Below are 16,037 nucleotides of genomic sequence, written 5' to 3' on the forward strand. Positions count from 1 at the left end.
AATCTCTGAACCATAGGGTAATCCGTTTAATTCCCTTCCTTTAGGATAAAAATAAATGGTGGCGACTCTTTACCTTAAAATTTTAGGCCGGTTGCTACAGCCGGCGACTCTGCTGGGGACCCTTAAACTTAGAGTCGACCCTACTTTTAGGTTTAGGTTTTACTTGGGAATTTTATTTTAGTTGGTTTTATTTGTTTAATTAATATTTCATTTATTTTATATATTATTCATCTTTCATATGTATCTGCTTATTTTTATTTTATTATTTGTGTGATGGGAAAAAATTTTGTGATGAGAAATGTGGAAGTAACCATAGAAAATGAAATGTCAATTGGCCACGAGGGCTAATCTGCCCCCTGTGCGTTGTTGCGACTATTTCACCTAGAGTCAGTCTTATCCTAAGAAGTATCTTTAGAAAGAATATTCTTTCGGAGGTAGGACTTTGGATTTAACCTACGACTCTTTGTAAAATCCAAAACAAAAATTATGGTGAGACCTTTGTACGACCTAAGAGACAATCTCGGTTTACAATAAGGCTCCACTTAAGGGAGGCCCTTGTACCTTTCCCTTTGGTGTTATCCATAAACCCCTTAAGAAAAAGACTACCTTTATGGGAGTGTAGATTGCCCGTAGAACGAACCTAGGAACTTACATACTTAAGGATACTCTTTAACTCATCACTACAAATAATTTCATTCACATGAATACAATTTAAATATTATTTTTAACTAAATCAATTATTTCTTTCCTTAGTGTGTTTCTATTTTATTTAATTGGTGTTATTTCCATACTCGTTTTAATTGTTTATTTCATTAATTTCTTTCATCATTATTATATATATTGGTGAGATTTTTTTGGTGTGAAGAAATGGAAGGAACCTTAGAAACGAAATGTCAATTGGCCACGAGGGCTAATCTGCCCTCTGTGTGTTGTTGCGACTATTTCACCTAGAGTCGGTCTTATCCTAAGAAATACCTTTAGAAAGAGCACACTTTCGGAGGTAGGACTTGGGATTTGACCTACGACTCTTTGTAAAACCCAAACAAAATTTTATGGTGAGACCTTTGTACGACCTAAGAGATAAAATCCCGGTCTACAATGAGGCTCCACTTAAGGAAGGCCCTTGCCTTTCCCTTTCGTGTTATCCATAATACCCTTAGGGAAAACTACCTTCATGGGGAGGATAGAATATCCATAGGACGAGCTTAAGAGTACACATACAAATGATACATTTATCATCCCATCCTTCATAAGAAGCCTCCCACAATGGGGCATTCTTTTATAATCCTACACCCGTAAGGGTTACCTTCCGTCTATTAATACAATCCAAACTGGTTTAGGGCAGTACTGCCCTAGCATTTATATGCGTCAGTTTTTTTGTCGTATTCCCTAGTCTGTAGGGATTTCCTCTTTTATATTATAATACCTAGCCTATAGGGGTTCTTTTTTGTATGACATTATCCATAACCCTTAAGGGGTTTCTATATGTTTATCCCTTAAATAGTGTGGGGTATCCTTATGGTAATCTTCACCCTACGCCATATTGCATTGCATGTCCATGAAAATTGTAGCATCCTCAAAAGTAAAAACAAAATATATATTCGCGTACCATTACATCAAACATCATATGAGTTTATTTCTCTTATCATTCATGCATCTCATGCATTTCTACCAGGAGCTTATTTCGCACCTTGACTTGTTATTTAGAATCAAAAGACCGCAAAACTGATTTTACGACATTCGAGGTTTATCATGGAACAAATTCAGACAGAGATGGCAGAGATTAGGGATCAGATGGGGACTAATATGGGTCAGTTTATGGAAGTTGTTCAAGTCATCTCCAGTGGACAAGAAGGGTTGAGGCAGACTGTTCAGAGGCCAGATATTACTGTTAATCCAAGTGACGTTCATCGGAAAGTTGTCTATCTTACCCAAGAGGTTCCTTTGAATCAGAATGTCAGAAACACTGTTCAAATTCCCGTCAACGAGACTCTACACCTTGAGAATCTTTCTGTTTCGTCTTATGACACCTTTAAGTTCCCGATGGATGAAGATGAGGATAAGTTTCGTCTTTTGGACAAGAGATTGAAAACTATTGAGGATCGTGATTCCCTTGGTTTAGATGCTGCTAGTTTATGCTTGGTGCCTGGTATCAAGATTCCTCCTAAGTTCAAAGTCCCCAATTTTGAGAAGTACGAGGGTACCACTTGCCCGATGACACACATAAAGGCATTTTGCAACAAGATGGCTCCTTATGCAGAAAATGATAAGCTTCTAATGCACTTATTTCAAGATAGTCTTAGTGGGGCGTCTCTTGAATGGTATACCCAGCTTGAAAGGACCAACATACGAACTTGGAAAGATCTAGCCAAAGCCTTTTTGAAGCATTACAAGCATAACAGTGATATGGCTCCTACCAGAATTCAACTTCAGGGTTTGACTCAGAAAGTTGATGAGTCTTTTAGACAGTATGCACAAAGATGGAGAGAGCTAGCTGCCAGAGTTCAACCCCCCCTTTTGGAACGAGAACTTGTTGACATGTTCATGGGCACTTTGCAAGACCCCTATCTGAATAGGATGGTTGGATGTACCGCTTCTGAATTCTCAGCCTTGGTTGTCACAGGAGAAAGAATTGAGCACGGTCTTAAGACTGGTAAGATTCATGATGTTGCTACTACTTTTGAATTCCCAGAGCAGGATGATGAAGAAACAAGTACAATTTCTGAAGTTGAAGAAGAAGGTCATGCTTATTCTCCAGTTCAGATCCCTTGTTATCAGATGACAGAAGTTACTCCTAATCAGGATGCTCCACAAATCTGTGCCGCAACTATTAGTCAGCCACCAATTCAGTTTGTTCAACAAATGCCATATCAATCAGTTAAGTATGCTCCTCTGCAGCAAAACTATCAACATGATCATCATCAACAGGGTAGGCAATGGTACAGGAAGCCAAAGAGAGTGTTTGACATGATTCCTATGCCTTATAGTCAATTGTTATCTCAATTACTCGAGCTTTCTTTAGTGGAAACCAAGAAGTTGGATCCTGTTATTCCTCCTTATCCGGTGAAATTTGATCCCAACGTCAGATGTGGTTACCATGCTGGGGCACCTGGTCACTCAATTGAAGATTGTAAGCCATTCAGAGATAAGGTACAAGACCTGATTGACTCGAAGACTATTGTTTTTACATCAAACGGTCAGAATTAAAGTTTCCTTGCTCAATTGAGCGTCAAAACTACTAAGTGCGTCTTCTGAAGCAATAAGTCTAGACAGAATCAAGTCTCCTCAATGTTGGCAATCTTTGTTTCATTTTGCACTCTCATTTGTAATTTTCTTGTTTTGTTCAGTACTTTATTGTATGCAGAACTTGTTTGTTTTTGAAATAATAATCATAATGCATTGAATATTTTTGTCATGAAGCAATCCATTCGTTTTCACTCTTAATCACTTTTATTTGCTTCTTGTGATACTCAACTCTTGTTTAAAAAAGTAAAGTAACTCTGGAGGGAGGATGATGAGCATGATACCAAGATTTTCAAATGGTACGCTTTTGAATAAAACCTTGCTGATGATGTACAGGCATTGTTTCAAATCCCCAAACAGCGGAAATATAAGGGAGATAGACCCTCGTTAACCCCTTTGAGCCTTGGAGTAGAAGTTTCTTTTCTGTTGAAAAAAACCCTTCATTTTTAACCCTGGGGCGGGTAGTTTTCAGTTAATTTGATCGAGCGTTCAAATTTTAAAAGGAGTGTCCTATTTGGGGATCACCACACCTTATCCCTAACACGTCAAGAGGTCCAAAAAAAATCAAAACCACAATGGTTATCCCTCACCGACCAAGGACTAAGACAGTCACAATTCTTTCAAAAAGTCAAAAGACTTGAGATCACACGACTTGTTCAAAAAAAAAAGAATGAAAAAAAAAGAAAATAAAGAAGGTCCTCTAAGTCAAAAATATGAAAACAAGTGACTTAAGAAAAAAACTTTGGGGCACCCCGATGGACTTCAAAGTCAAAATTCAAAAGAATTTGTCCAGGAAAAAGTTAGGGAACGAAAAAGCAAAACAGAGTGAAGAGCCTTTAAGGCACAAAAGGATTACGAAATAAATATCCTCAGCAAAGAACAAAGTCGTGTGATCAGACACCAAAGAACAAAAGGTGAGTGACTGTCATGTCCAAAAAAAACTCATCGAATCTTGAACCGCATCAAAACTCCTCTTGAGATATGAGTGCTCATATCAAGTTAACTGAATATAGAATTGGAGAACATCATGGAGAATGGGCGGGCACCAAATATCTTTGAGCCTTAAATCCTATTTTTTAAAAAACCGTGAACCAGGCCACGTTACAACCCTTAAAAGTCCTAATTGAAGCATGGGTTAATTCGAAAGCATACTATAAACGAGAGTACAGTAATTTGACTCCTTTTAACTTTGCTAAAACCTTTGAGTTGGTATCACACCATCTTTCATACAAAAAAAAGAGAAAAAATTCGATGTTACAACATCCTTTCAATAATAAATCTTTTAAGTTTCAAGACAAACATAGGTTTTGCATTAGAATTTTGTTTCTTATGATAAACATTCTTTGCATATGAAAAAGTGTTTGACATCAAGGAAACATTCATAATGAGCTTCAAATGAAAAGTTGCGTCCTCCCGAAGGACAAGTTGTCATTAGAACTCTGTCGAGTTGGGGAAAAAATATCTCGAAGTACAATTACCCTAAGGGGCACAGAAGAAAATGATAGTACTCGTTGAGTAAAAAAATCCAGTTAATTTGGGGCAATCAATTCGAGATATGATCTCTCAAAGATTCAGACAATCTAGGGCAGTTATGTCAACACTCAAAGAATCTCTCATAATGTTGAGTAATCTGGGGCAGTCAGGTCAAGATTCGGAGAACCTCTCAAAGTGTTGAGTAATCAGGGTCTGTTACCCAAGCATCATTCAAGCCATCACAAACTTGGGCAAACCATGGGCAGTGTTCCACGGTTCATGTCATTGGGGCATGTTACGTATGATGGCACAAATTTCAAGAAGTCCTCATGAAGCAGATCCCTTCAAAAGCCCTACAGATTGGGGCAAGATAGTATACTTGGGCTTTTCCTCCTTTTTAAGGATTGATCGGTTTAAGTCCGGGCGCAGTCTATACAACTTGTGAATTTGAAGAAAATGTCGAGAAGTCAGGATCGTTATCTTCAACAGAAACCAGATTGTTGCTGGCCTTCCAGCATCAAGGATGTATCTTTATCCTCAGCTTATTTAGAGATTTAAGTCCAGATGGTTGGCATACCTCAGCAGATGTTAAAAGACTCCTTTCTTTAAGCTCCTGGTAGTTATCTTTGCATGTCGCATTGCATCCTCCAAAAACGCGTAGCATTTCCACTTAGGTGGAGCATTACGCTAAAAAAATATATAATAAAAAAATTTGATGATTCAAACATACATCGAAGCATAAGTCAGATTCAAGTTTTTATCAAGCACCTTTTGCTTCCCTAGTTAGGCTGGTGTAATTCTGGTCTCACAAATACGATCTTTTCCAAAGACCAATACCAGTACCGTACTGTTCGTCTACTTCCCAGTAACCCTACCGACGATAATGACCCTTATGTCACATTTCATTTCCTCTTCGACCCTTGAGTCGTGAGTCTCCAACCCTCATGTTGTGATTTTCCCCTTTATAATCAATATATCATTTCGTTTCCAACCCTCATGTTGTGATTGTTTTGTTTTCCGATCCTCGAGTCGTGAGTCCTCAACTTATCACTTTCATTCCGACCCTCGAGTCGTGAGTCCTTAACTTATCACTTTCATTCTGACCCTCGAGTCGTGAGTTTCTAAACATATCGATTCCTTTCCGACCCTCGAGTCGTGAGTTTTCAACTTTTCGCTTCCTTTCTGACCCTAGAGTCGTGAGCCTTCAATATATCGTTTCTTTCTGACCCTCGAGTCATGAGCTTCCAACCCTCGAGTCGTGAGTTTGCTTCCTTTCCGACCCTCGAGTCGTGAGTCTTTAATATATCGTTTCTTTTCGACCCTCGAGTCGTGAGCCTTCAATATATCATTTCAAAACCCGTATTGTCTACCCCCTAGGTCGTGGTAAATGTGCGAAATTTGCGACTACTTTTCTCAGACATTGATCCACTACATCCTTGCTCATTTTTGTTACTTACTTTATTTTTCAAACTACTTCTCAAAAAAAAAGTCTTTAGGCAAAATTTGGGGTCTTCCGGTATTTAATAACACTTCGATTCGAACGTGCGAAAACTGCGCACTCTCGCACACTTCAATCAAAGAGTAATTAAATAGGGGCAGCTGTCATACCCCAAATTTGCCCGCCTTATTTCTAACATTTAAGTTATTTTTTAACTTTGATTTTATAAGTTTTTTTTATTCAACATTACTAACATTTAATAGTATTTTTTATACAGGTAACAGTTACTTTGAATTATTTGTATTTTCCAAATAATAACAAATATTTGTGTTTTTCCTTCATATACTTGTGAATGCCATTTTATCTTGAATGAGCATAATGGTACAGCGGGTAATAAAGTGAATGTAAGTACTTGCCTGTGTGAAAAGACTAGAGTTTGAATCCTATTTTCTTTATATTTTATGTTGTTTATTATTTCACTTTATTATTTTAATAAGAACATTAGACTTTTACATTTTTCTTTTTTAAATTATGATTTTAGGGGGCATTATGTTTAATAAATAGTATAATCAGTAGAATTTCATTTTTATTAATTTTTTGTTAGTTTAGAAAATATTTAATTAACGATTTTTATTAGTAGTTTCTTTATTTAGGCTATAACTAAAAGACAAAAATAAAAAAAATATTATTATTGGTGATCATATTTTCTTTACAGTTTTAAATTTCTTTCTAATTTTTACTATTATATTAAGATTTATTATTATTAAAAAATATAAAAAAATTAAGTTGGTCAAAGATATTTCTCTATCACGTATGATCAAGCAACATCTATCTTGCCAAAAGTTCCAAGACATTCACGACAAAATCATTAAAAGTCTTTCCAAAACCAGAGACGACAATATCAGTAATATTCCAAAACATCCCCAAAACAAGAATCATCAAAATTGAAAGAAATTAAAATTATAGACAAAGCTCATAATATCAGTTAATGTGCTTGTTCAATACCATTTTTGTGGCGTGATTTTAAGACTATAAGTACAAGAAAAAGCTCGTACAAAAAAGGGGGAGAAAGATCGGAACCAAGAAACCAACAACTATCCTCTAACAGTCACACACACGCCCGTATATACATATCACCATATCTCTCAATCATAACCTTGAATCTCCCTCAAACGCCAAATAACTTGTAAATAAAAAACACAAAGTAAAGCGATAGCCATCACCCAGCTCGACACCGAAGCCGTCTCCCTTGACGCACAAAAACGCAAATACGTGACCACCGTGGCAGCCACGGGTCACGATATCACCACCACGCCGACCGCCTCCGTTCATCTCACCTACCGCGAGCACCGCCATACACCGTCGTTCAAGTTGTTCCGCCTCCAGGCAATACTTCCGATCTACACCACTGGTGGCCAACCCTCTGAAGGATAGAAAAACACTTAGAAAGGGGGGGTTTGAATAAGTGTAGCTTTAAAAACTTGACAGATAAAAATAAAGTGCACAGTTATTTTTATCCTGGTTCGTTGTTAACTAAACTGCTCCAGTCCACCCCCGCAGAGATGATTTACCTCAACTGAGGATTTAATCCACTAATCGCACGGATTACAATGGTTCTCCACTTAGTCAGCAACTAAGTCTTCCAGAGTCTTCTGATCACACACTGATCACTCCAGGAACAACTGCTTAGATACCCTCTAAGACTTTTCTAGAGTATTCTGATCCACACGATCACTCTAGTTACAACCTGCTTAGATAACCTCTAAGACTTCCTAGAGTATTCTGATCCACACGATCACTCTAGTTCCTTACAACTTAATGTAATCAATTCTAAGAGTATTACAATTGCTTCTTAAAAGCTATAATCACAAACTGTGATATTTCTCTTAACGTTTAAGCTTAATCTCACTAATATATTACAACAGCAATGTAGTGAGCTTTGATGAAGATGAAGATTCTGAGCTTTGAATAGAACAGAGTTTCAGCAAGTTAATATGAGTTGTTTTGTGCAGAATCGTTAACCTTGCTTCTCATCAGAACTTCATATTTATAGGCGTTGGAAAAGATGACCGTTGAGTGCATTTAATGCTTTGCGTGTTCCGTACAGCATCGCATTTAATGTTATACGCTTTTGTCAACTACCTCGAGCCTTGTTCACGCTGTGTCTACTGACGTTGCCTATAGTAGCTTTTAACGTTCCTTTTGTCAGTCAGCGTAGCTTGCCACTTGTACTTCCTTCTGATCTGATGTTTGTGAATACAACGTTTGAATATCATCAGAGTCAAACAGCTTGGTGCAAAGCATCTTCTGATCTTCTGACCTTGAAGTGCTTCTGAGCGTGATACCATCAGAACTTCAGTGCTTCTGATCTCATGTTCTTCTGATGCTTCCATAGACCCATGTTCTGATTCTGCTTCGACCATCTTCTGATGTCTTGCCAGACCATGTTCTGATGTTGCATGCTGAACCCTTTGAGACAAAGCTTCTGAGCGGTGAATTATGCATACTCTTTATATATTTCCTGAAAAGGAAATTGCATTGGATTAGAGTACCATATTATCTTAAGCAAAATTCATATTATTGTTATCATCAAAACTCAGATAATTGATCAGAACAAATCTTGTTCTAACAATCTCCCCCTTTTTGATGATGACAAAAACATATATAAATGATATGAATTTGCGATCAGAAAGAGCAGACGGCAAAAGACAAATTACACAGCTATAGCATAAGCATATGAATATGTCTCCCCCTGAGATTAACAATCTCCCCCTGAGATAAATAATCTCCCCCTGAAATAAATACTCGAAGAACTTTAATAAAAGACTTCCCTGATTATTTCGGTAGAGACGATCACATAAGCTTCTGTCTTTAGAGAATTCATAGCTTCTGACTTCTGCTTCCATTGGACAGCTTCAGAACTAGAATTTCTTTAGATCCCTAGAACACTCACAGCTTCTGATTCCTGCTTCCATCTAGGACAGCTTCAGAACTTGAATTTCTTTGATCTTCAGAACATTCACAGCTTCTGATTTCTGCTTCCATTTAGGACAGCTTCAGAACTTGAATTTCTTTGATCTTCAGAACATTCACAGCTTCTGATTTCTGCTTCCATTTAGGACAGCTTCAGAACTTGAGTTTTCTGGATCTTTAGAACATTCACAGCTTCTGATTTCTGCTTCCCTCGGATAGCTTCAGAGCTTTGAATTTCTACCAACATCACTTCATGCTAGATTTGTATCAGAACATTGTTGAATGTACCAGAGCATCATCAGAGCATCTCTACATCCTGAAATGTTACAGAACAAAAACTAAACGACAAAAGTCAGCATGAACGAGTCAGAACATAAAATGTATATTAGAACACATGATATGTATCAGAGCCATATAGGCTAAAATAATGTTATCAGAGCAAATAGAATTTTGTCAGAGCAAATAGACAAATATGGATCAAATTCTATTATCAGTGCTTCTGATTCATTCTTCTTTCTTGCTTCTGATTTCTGAAGCTTGACAGCACTCAGCTTGCTTCAGTTTCCATGAGCTTATTCTTTTTTACAGAATAACACTTCTTATGGTTTTGCTTCTTGTGTTTGCTTTGAAGATTCTCTTCACTTCTTTATGTAGCAACCTGCCCTAAAAATTAACTTAGAGAGTCGCCACCTATTTCGAAGGGCGAATAGGAAACCCTACGCAGTATAGAGATCAGGGTAAGATACTATATTCAGGTCGAGGGAAGGTGTTAGGCACCCTCAACCCTTTCCTAAAGGATAACATTCAAAGATAAAGGTTTATGGCTAAGGAATTGAATAGGGAAAATTGAGATTTTAGGGAGGGGGACTCGCCTTGTTGCCAAGTGCCTACGTATCTCCTTATGGAGAATCAGAGTCAACGTAGTTCGGGGTACGGGTTGTACGCCCTTAAGGTTTGAAATTGAAGTGTATTTGAAGTTGTTTTGAAGTTGTTTTGAAATGCGAATGTTCGAAGGTATTTTGAATTACCTGATCGTAGTTGTGAACATCGCAGTGTTTGAAAAACTGTAGTCACGTGGTTTAGTGCATTTTAAATGTTTGGGCGTACAACCCTGATTTTAGTATGTACTATTAACCGCGATGATCAATAGATTCGATCACCATAGTTAAAAGATTAGTAGTTGTATCGTTACCAATTTTAATTGATGGATTCAATTATCACTGATAACGAATAAAAGTATTTTTTAGGAATTTTAATAATTTAATTTGTATCATTATCCCTCGTAATCGATTGATTCGATTAAAAATAATAATGATTAAAGGTGAGGAAAATAGGCTAATCATCGCAACCAATAAAAATGGTTGAAACCCTTTAGCCAAATAAGTTTATTTGAATTAATGTAATTTTAATTAATTAAACAATTAATTGATTATTACCCACCACGATCAATTGATTTAATCGAAGCTAATAATAAATTAAATTATATTATTTTGGCTAAAAAAACTAATGGGATTGGAGCGAACCCTAATACTACTTTGATAGCCTTTCTAGGGTTTTTTTGTGATTATAATGATTAGAACTAATTAAAATTCATTAAATCGAAGAATCGGGACAATACTCGAAAAAAATAATCCTAAATAATTACAACCTTAATTAAATTATTTTAATTCAACAATCACTTACATGTAATAAAAATATGTTGACTTAATTGTACCATTATACCAATAATATAGAAACAAGCAAATAAATAAGTAAAAATAAAAAAAAATAGAAAAAACCTGGGCGTGTTATCCCATGCTATTGGCTCCTGAATGTTCATGGTGGAATCTCACGCTGTAGAGCGTTGGATCTAATCTGAAGAAAATCCATTGGCTGGTGAGGGGGGTGCATCGTGATAAGGCGCGAGTGAGAAGCATGGGATCCGGAAGCATGGCCATTCAAACGAATTAATAAAAATAACAGCGACCCCAGGGATCGAACCTGCATTCCCTTTGTCGCCAGCCCCTTCCTTTAACCAAATGTGTTGGAAACGTTTGCTGATATAGAGGCGAACTCACACTATAATATTTACAACTTAAATGGACGAATTTTAAAAAAGAACCTGCACGCTACTGTAGATCTCCTTCCTCATCGTGAAAAAAAAATAACAGACATACAACCATGTTTCTACTTCGTCGCGGCAGCCATAACCCATTCAAACCTGTAAATCTTTCACCCAAAACGCATACAAATATTCCAGACGGATTGTAAAAGGTCTCACGAATCCGTTGAACACCTTTGTTTCGGCTAATTCGTTCTATTTCAGTGAGCCCTAATTCCAAGCTTCAACAACCTATCAATGGCATATCCCTCAATCTGCGATCAAACTCAAATTAAATAGCACAAAAAGCTTCTAAACTCCTTCACGATCCAGAATATATAATCGAATTCAATTTAAATTACATAAATGTGTGAAATCGAAATTAAAATAAAAAACGCTTAAACCGTGAGCGTATGCGTGATAATCCTGAACATGAGAGCCCTTGAAGATGGTCCTATGGCTTCAATGAATATCGAGGAAGCTGATTCCAATCTCCAAACTCCCTGAATCCCTCTGCAAATTTGAGAACAAATTTTTATCTCCTCTCTCAATTTGTAAGTCCGGTTACGGTTTTGAGGGCTTGAACCTTAGCTTCCTTCTTTTTCCTGCAAAAAGGTAATTATCTCTACCAGACTAAAAAAAAATAGTTATTCTCCTCTTGTTAATGTGCCTGAGATATTGGAATAGGGCTCATTCTTGTTGTTTTTTTTTCGGTCCCCGCAAAGAAAATAAGGGTTTCTCTTGATCTCCCTCCCCCCTAATTGTTAGACAAAAACTATATTTATAAAAGAAAATTAGGTTAGAAATTTATAAGAAAAGGAAAGCCCAAATTTTATAATAATTCTACAAATAATATTAGTAGTGCTACCAATAATGTTATTTCTAGTAGTAATATTATTTTTATTAACTAATAATTAATAAAATGGTTAATAATAATATATTAATAATCATGATACTAATATTAATAATAAAAAAAATATTAAATGAATAGAACAAAATGGGCCCAAAGCAAATTGGCTCCCAAATACTTGCTACTCACACCTTCATTTTTTTTTAACCGATTTATAAGAGAATTTTATAAGAGACCGAGTTTAATAATAGATATATTAAACCCTATGGCTCTTAATTTGTAACACTCTTAATAAATCAACAGATGCAAATTATATCGGGTAAATTTTGGGGTATGACAGCTGCCCCTGTTCAATATTCTTAAACCTGAAGAGGCGGACAGGCTTGCTTGCCTGTTGCGACCTGAAGGTGGAAGATTATTGAACACTGAGAGTGCCCTGAAATTTGCTGATATTGCAGAGTGTGGAGTAGATGTGTTGCTGGAGAACGTGGTGCCACATCACTGTCGTGATAGGACGTAACGCGAGGGTTACGGTTTGAATTGAAATTGAAGGTGCCATTATCACTGCCAAGGGACTAACATGATAAGACGTAACGCGAGGGTTACGATTTAGTTTAGAAATTGCCATTATCACTGCCGTGATAAGACGTAACGCGAGGGTTACGATTTGGTTTGAAATTGCCGTTATCACTGTCGTGATAAGACGTAACGCGAGGGTTACGATTTGGTTTGAAATTGCCGTTATCACTGTCGTGATAAGACGTAACGCGAGGGTTACGATTTGGTTTGAAATTGCCGTTATCACTGCCGTGATAAGACGTAACGCGAGGGTCACGATTTGGTTTGAAACTGCCGTTATCACTGCCGTGATAAGACGTAACGCGAGGATTACGATTTGGTTTGAAATTGCCGTTATCACTGCCGTGATAAGACGTAACGCGAGGGTTACGATTTGGTTTGAAATTGCCGTTATCACTGCCGTGATAAGACGTAACGCGAGGGTTACGATTTGGTTTGAAATTGCCGTTATCACTGCCGTGATAAGACGTAACGCGAGGGTTACGATTTGGTTTGAAATTGCCGTTATCACTGCCGTGATAAGACGTAACGCGAGGGTTACGATTTTGTTGGAAATTGCCGTTATCACTGCCGTGATAAGACGTAACGCGAGGGTTACGATTTGGTTTGAAATTGTCATTGAAATTGGAATAGGATTTGAAATTGGAATTGAAATGGGATTTAGAAATAACGGTCAGACGGGAACTGACTACCAGACGGGAACTGGATTTGAGGTAACAGTCAGACGGGAACTGACTACCAGACGGGAACTGGATTTTGATGTAACAGTCAGACGGGAACTGACTACCAGACAGGAACTGGATTTTGATGTAACAGTCAGACGGGAACTGACTACCAGACAAGAACTGGATTTTGATGTAACAGTCAGACGGGAACTGACTACCAGACGGGAACTGGACTTTGAAATGATTTGGATTGCTAATGAAAATTGGACCTGTGTGATATGTACTATGTGAATGCCCCGGATGATATGCGTATGCTAGTGCGTATGTGTGTATGCTGATGCGTGAAATGAACGGCAAGGTTGCTATCATCGGTGAGGTTACCGGAAAACATCAATCAGGTGATTGGAAAATAAATCTCAGTAAGGTTACTGGCATCGGTAAGGTTACCGGGAAGCAGATGGACAATGTAGCTTAGCACCAGAGTTTTGAATTGGATGTTTGGATGTATGGGATAATGCTTATGCTTATGCATATGTTGATTGATGTAATGTGTGGAATGAAGCAATGTCTTCTGTAAGGTTACCTGAAAAGGTCTTTTGAATGGATATGAAAATTTGTCTTGGAGAAGACTACCTGAAGAGGTTCTTAGAATGGATAGAAATTTGTCTTGAATAAGACTACCTGAAGAGGTTCTTAGAACAAGAATGTCTCGAAGAAGATTACCTGAAAAGGTACTCAGAAAATGAATGTCTTGAAGAAGACTGCCTGAAAAGGTGCTTAGAACAAGAATGTCTCGAAGGAGACTATCTGAAAAGGTGCTTAGAAGAGGAATGTCTTGAAGACGACTACCTGAAAAGGTACTCAGAAAATGAATGTCTTGAAGAAGACTACCTGAAAAGGTACTTAGAATAGGAATGCCTTGAAGAAGACTACCTGAAAAGGTACTTAGAAAATGAATGTCTTGAGTAAGACTACCTGAAAAGGTACTTAGAAAAAGAACGTCCTGAAGAGGACTACCTAAAAGGTTTTTTTGGGAATGACGATGACTGTCTTAAAGAAGACTACCTAGAAGGGTTTTTTAGAAAAGAATGTCTTGAAAAAGACTGTTTGAGGAGGCTCCTAGAAAGGATCGTGAGACTTGTCTTAAAGAAGACCACATAAAAGAGTTACGGTGTAATGTATCAACCAATGTATGTAATGCATGATTTGTATGTATTTGTATGATGCTCCAATGATAGGTTGTTGATAACCTAAGCGTATATAACTCGCTGGAGTTGCAGGTTTGTTTGATAAGGTGGGGTGTGATGCTAGCGCGATTCCCCGATACCTGTTTTTTAGGCTCGTAGTTAGGAGAAATATTTGATCGAGGTTGTAAAGTACGAGAATGCCTTTCCCTTTTGTTGTTCGCCTTGCCCCAGTTTGATTTTTTTAGAAGTACTCCATGCCCTTAACCTTTGGAGGTTCTCCACGCCTTTAACCTTTGAATTGTTTGCCTTATGGATTTGATATCCAATGCCCAAATGTTTAGTGGAAAAGATGCCTATGAGGGGAGTGCCCTAGGAAATAACCTTGTCGTATGCTTCGACGTTTAGATTAAAGGGTGTGCCCCTGATCTCCAGGTCATGGAAGGTTATCCATAGTGTTCTATCCTTTGAATTTGAATTCTTCCCATGTCTGACATGCCCCTGTTTGAGATTGCTTTGAGATGTGCCCTAAGTCGATGGAACCTTAGGAAGACTGCCCCTAGTTAATAGGATGTTCGATTGTATGCCCCTGTGCTCCTTGAAATTTTTGCCCCTGTTTAGGAGAACCCCCTAGATGTGGTTTCCCCGACTCCAGGGTCTTTATTAGAAATGATCACCTTTAATTAACCCATTTCGAGATTTCCTCGATGCTAAGTGTATACTCATAGATGGTGTTGTACTTTTTGAGAAGTAGCTCCAATGGAATGCGTATGCAAGTTTTGAAATCGAAGTCCGTTATGAATTAGGACTGGATGGTTTTGAAAAGAATGCTTGAAGAAGCATAGTGATTAGAAGTAGTTTTAACAAACATAGGGATCAGTATAACAAATCCTGCTTAACATGCTTTCATGGTTAACCTTGCCTCAATTAGGACTTTTAAATGTTGTAACTTGGCCTGGTTCATGTTTTAAGAAACAATGGATATAAGGCTCAAAATTTATTTAACCCACCCCTTTCTCCTTGATGTTCTCCAGATCCTAAAAATTCGCCTAATCCAATGGATATGCTTTGTTTGCAAGAGAATCGTTTCAGTTTCGATGTTGAGCAGAAGCCTTAGTAGAGATCCAAACTTTGATGACGTATGTTGTAAAGATCCAAGCATTGATGTGAAGCTTTGATGGTTTAGCAGTCACAAGATTATCCTTTGTATTTCGCCTTTGTTTTTTATCCCTTACTTTTGCATGAGTTAATTCTTTTGAATTTGACACATCGGGATGCCCCAATTTTGCCTAAGTCTTTTTGTTTCCTTTTATGGAATTTTCATTTTGACTTAGCGGGCGTTTTTTATTCTTGAAAGCTCCTTTTGAGATTGATTCTTGGATATTGCATGTTGTGACTGCTATGTTGATTTTGATCTGTAAGCTTCGCCTTTGATACTTCCTCGATCTTGAATGATGTAATGAGGAAGAAGGTGTTGTAAATGTTACTTCCATTACTTCCTCAATCTTCGATGAATGCGAGGAAGAAAATATGCTTGAACCTTTGCTTTGCT

At 37.5% G+C, this 16,037-nt stretch overlaps 1 protein-coding gene across 1 annotated transcript; it reads left to right on the forward strand.

Annotated features, from left to right (window-relative positions):
* The first annotated feature begins 1,752 nt into the window (after positions 1-1,752).
* On the forward strand, positions 1,753-3,207 carry LOC131597084 (uncharacterized). The gene is made up of 2 exons (XM_058869799.1): positions 1,753-2,200; positions 2,294-3,207. Exons 1-2 carry the CDS (start codon positions 1,753-1,755, stop codon positions 3,205-3,207), a joined length of 1,362 nt encoding a protein of 453 aa, XP_058725782.1.
* The last annotated feature ends 12,830 nt before the right edge of the window (positions 3,208-16,037 follow it).

The sequence above is a fragment of the Vicia villosa genome, linkage group LG4 (assembly GCF_029867415.1).
Source record: "Vicia villosa cultivar HV-30 ecotype Madison, WI linkage group LG4, Vvil1.0, whole genome shotgun sequence".
Classification (NCBI taxonomy): Eukaryota; Viridiplantae; Streptophyta; class Magnoliopsida; order Fabales; family Fabaceae; genus Vicia; species Vicia villosa.

Coding starts and splice junctions, on each gene's coding strand:
- LOC131597084 (XM_058869799.1), top strand. CDS start 1,753: ATGGAACAAATTCAGACAGAGATGGCAGAGATTAGGGATCAGATGGGG. Junction 2,201..2,293: donor CAATTTTGAGAAGTACGAGG/GTACCACTTGCC, acceptor ACTTATTTCAAG/ATAGTCTTAGTGGGGCGTCT.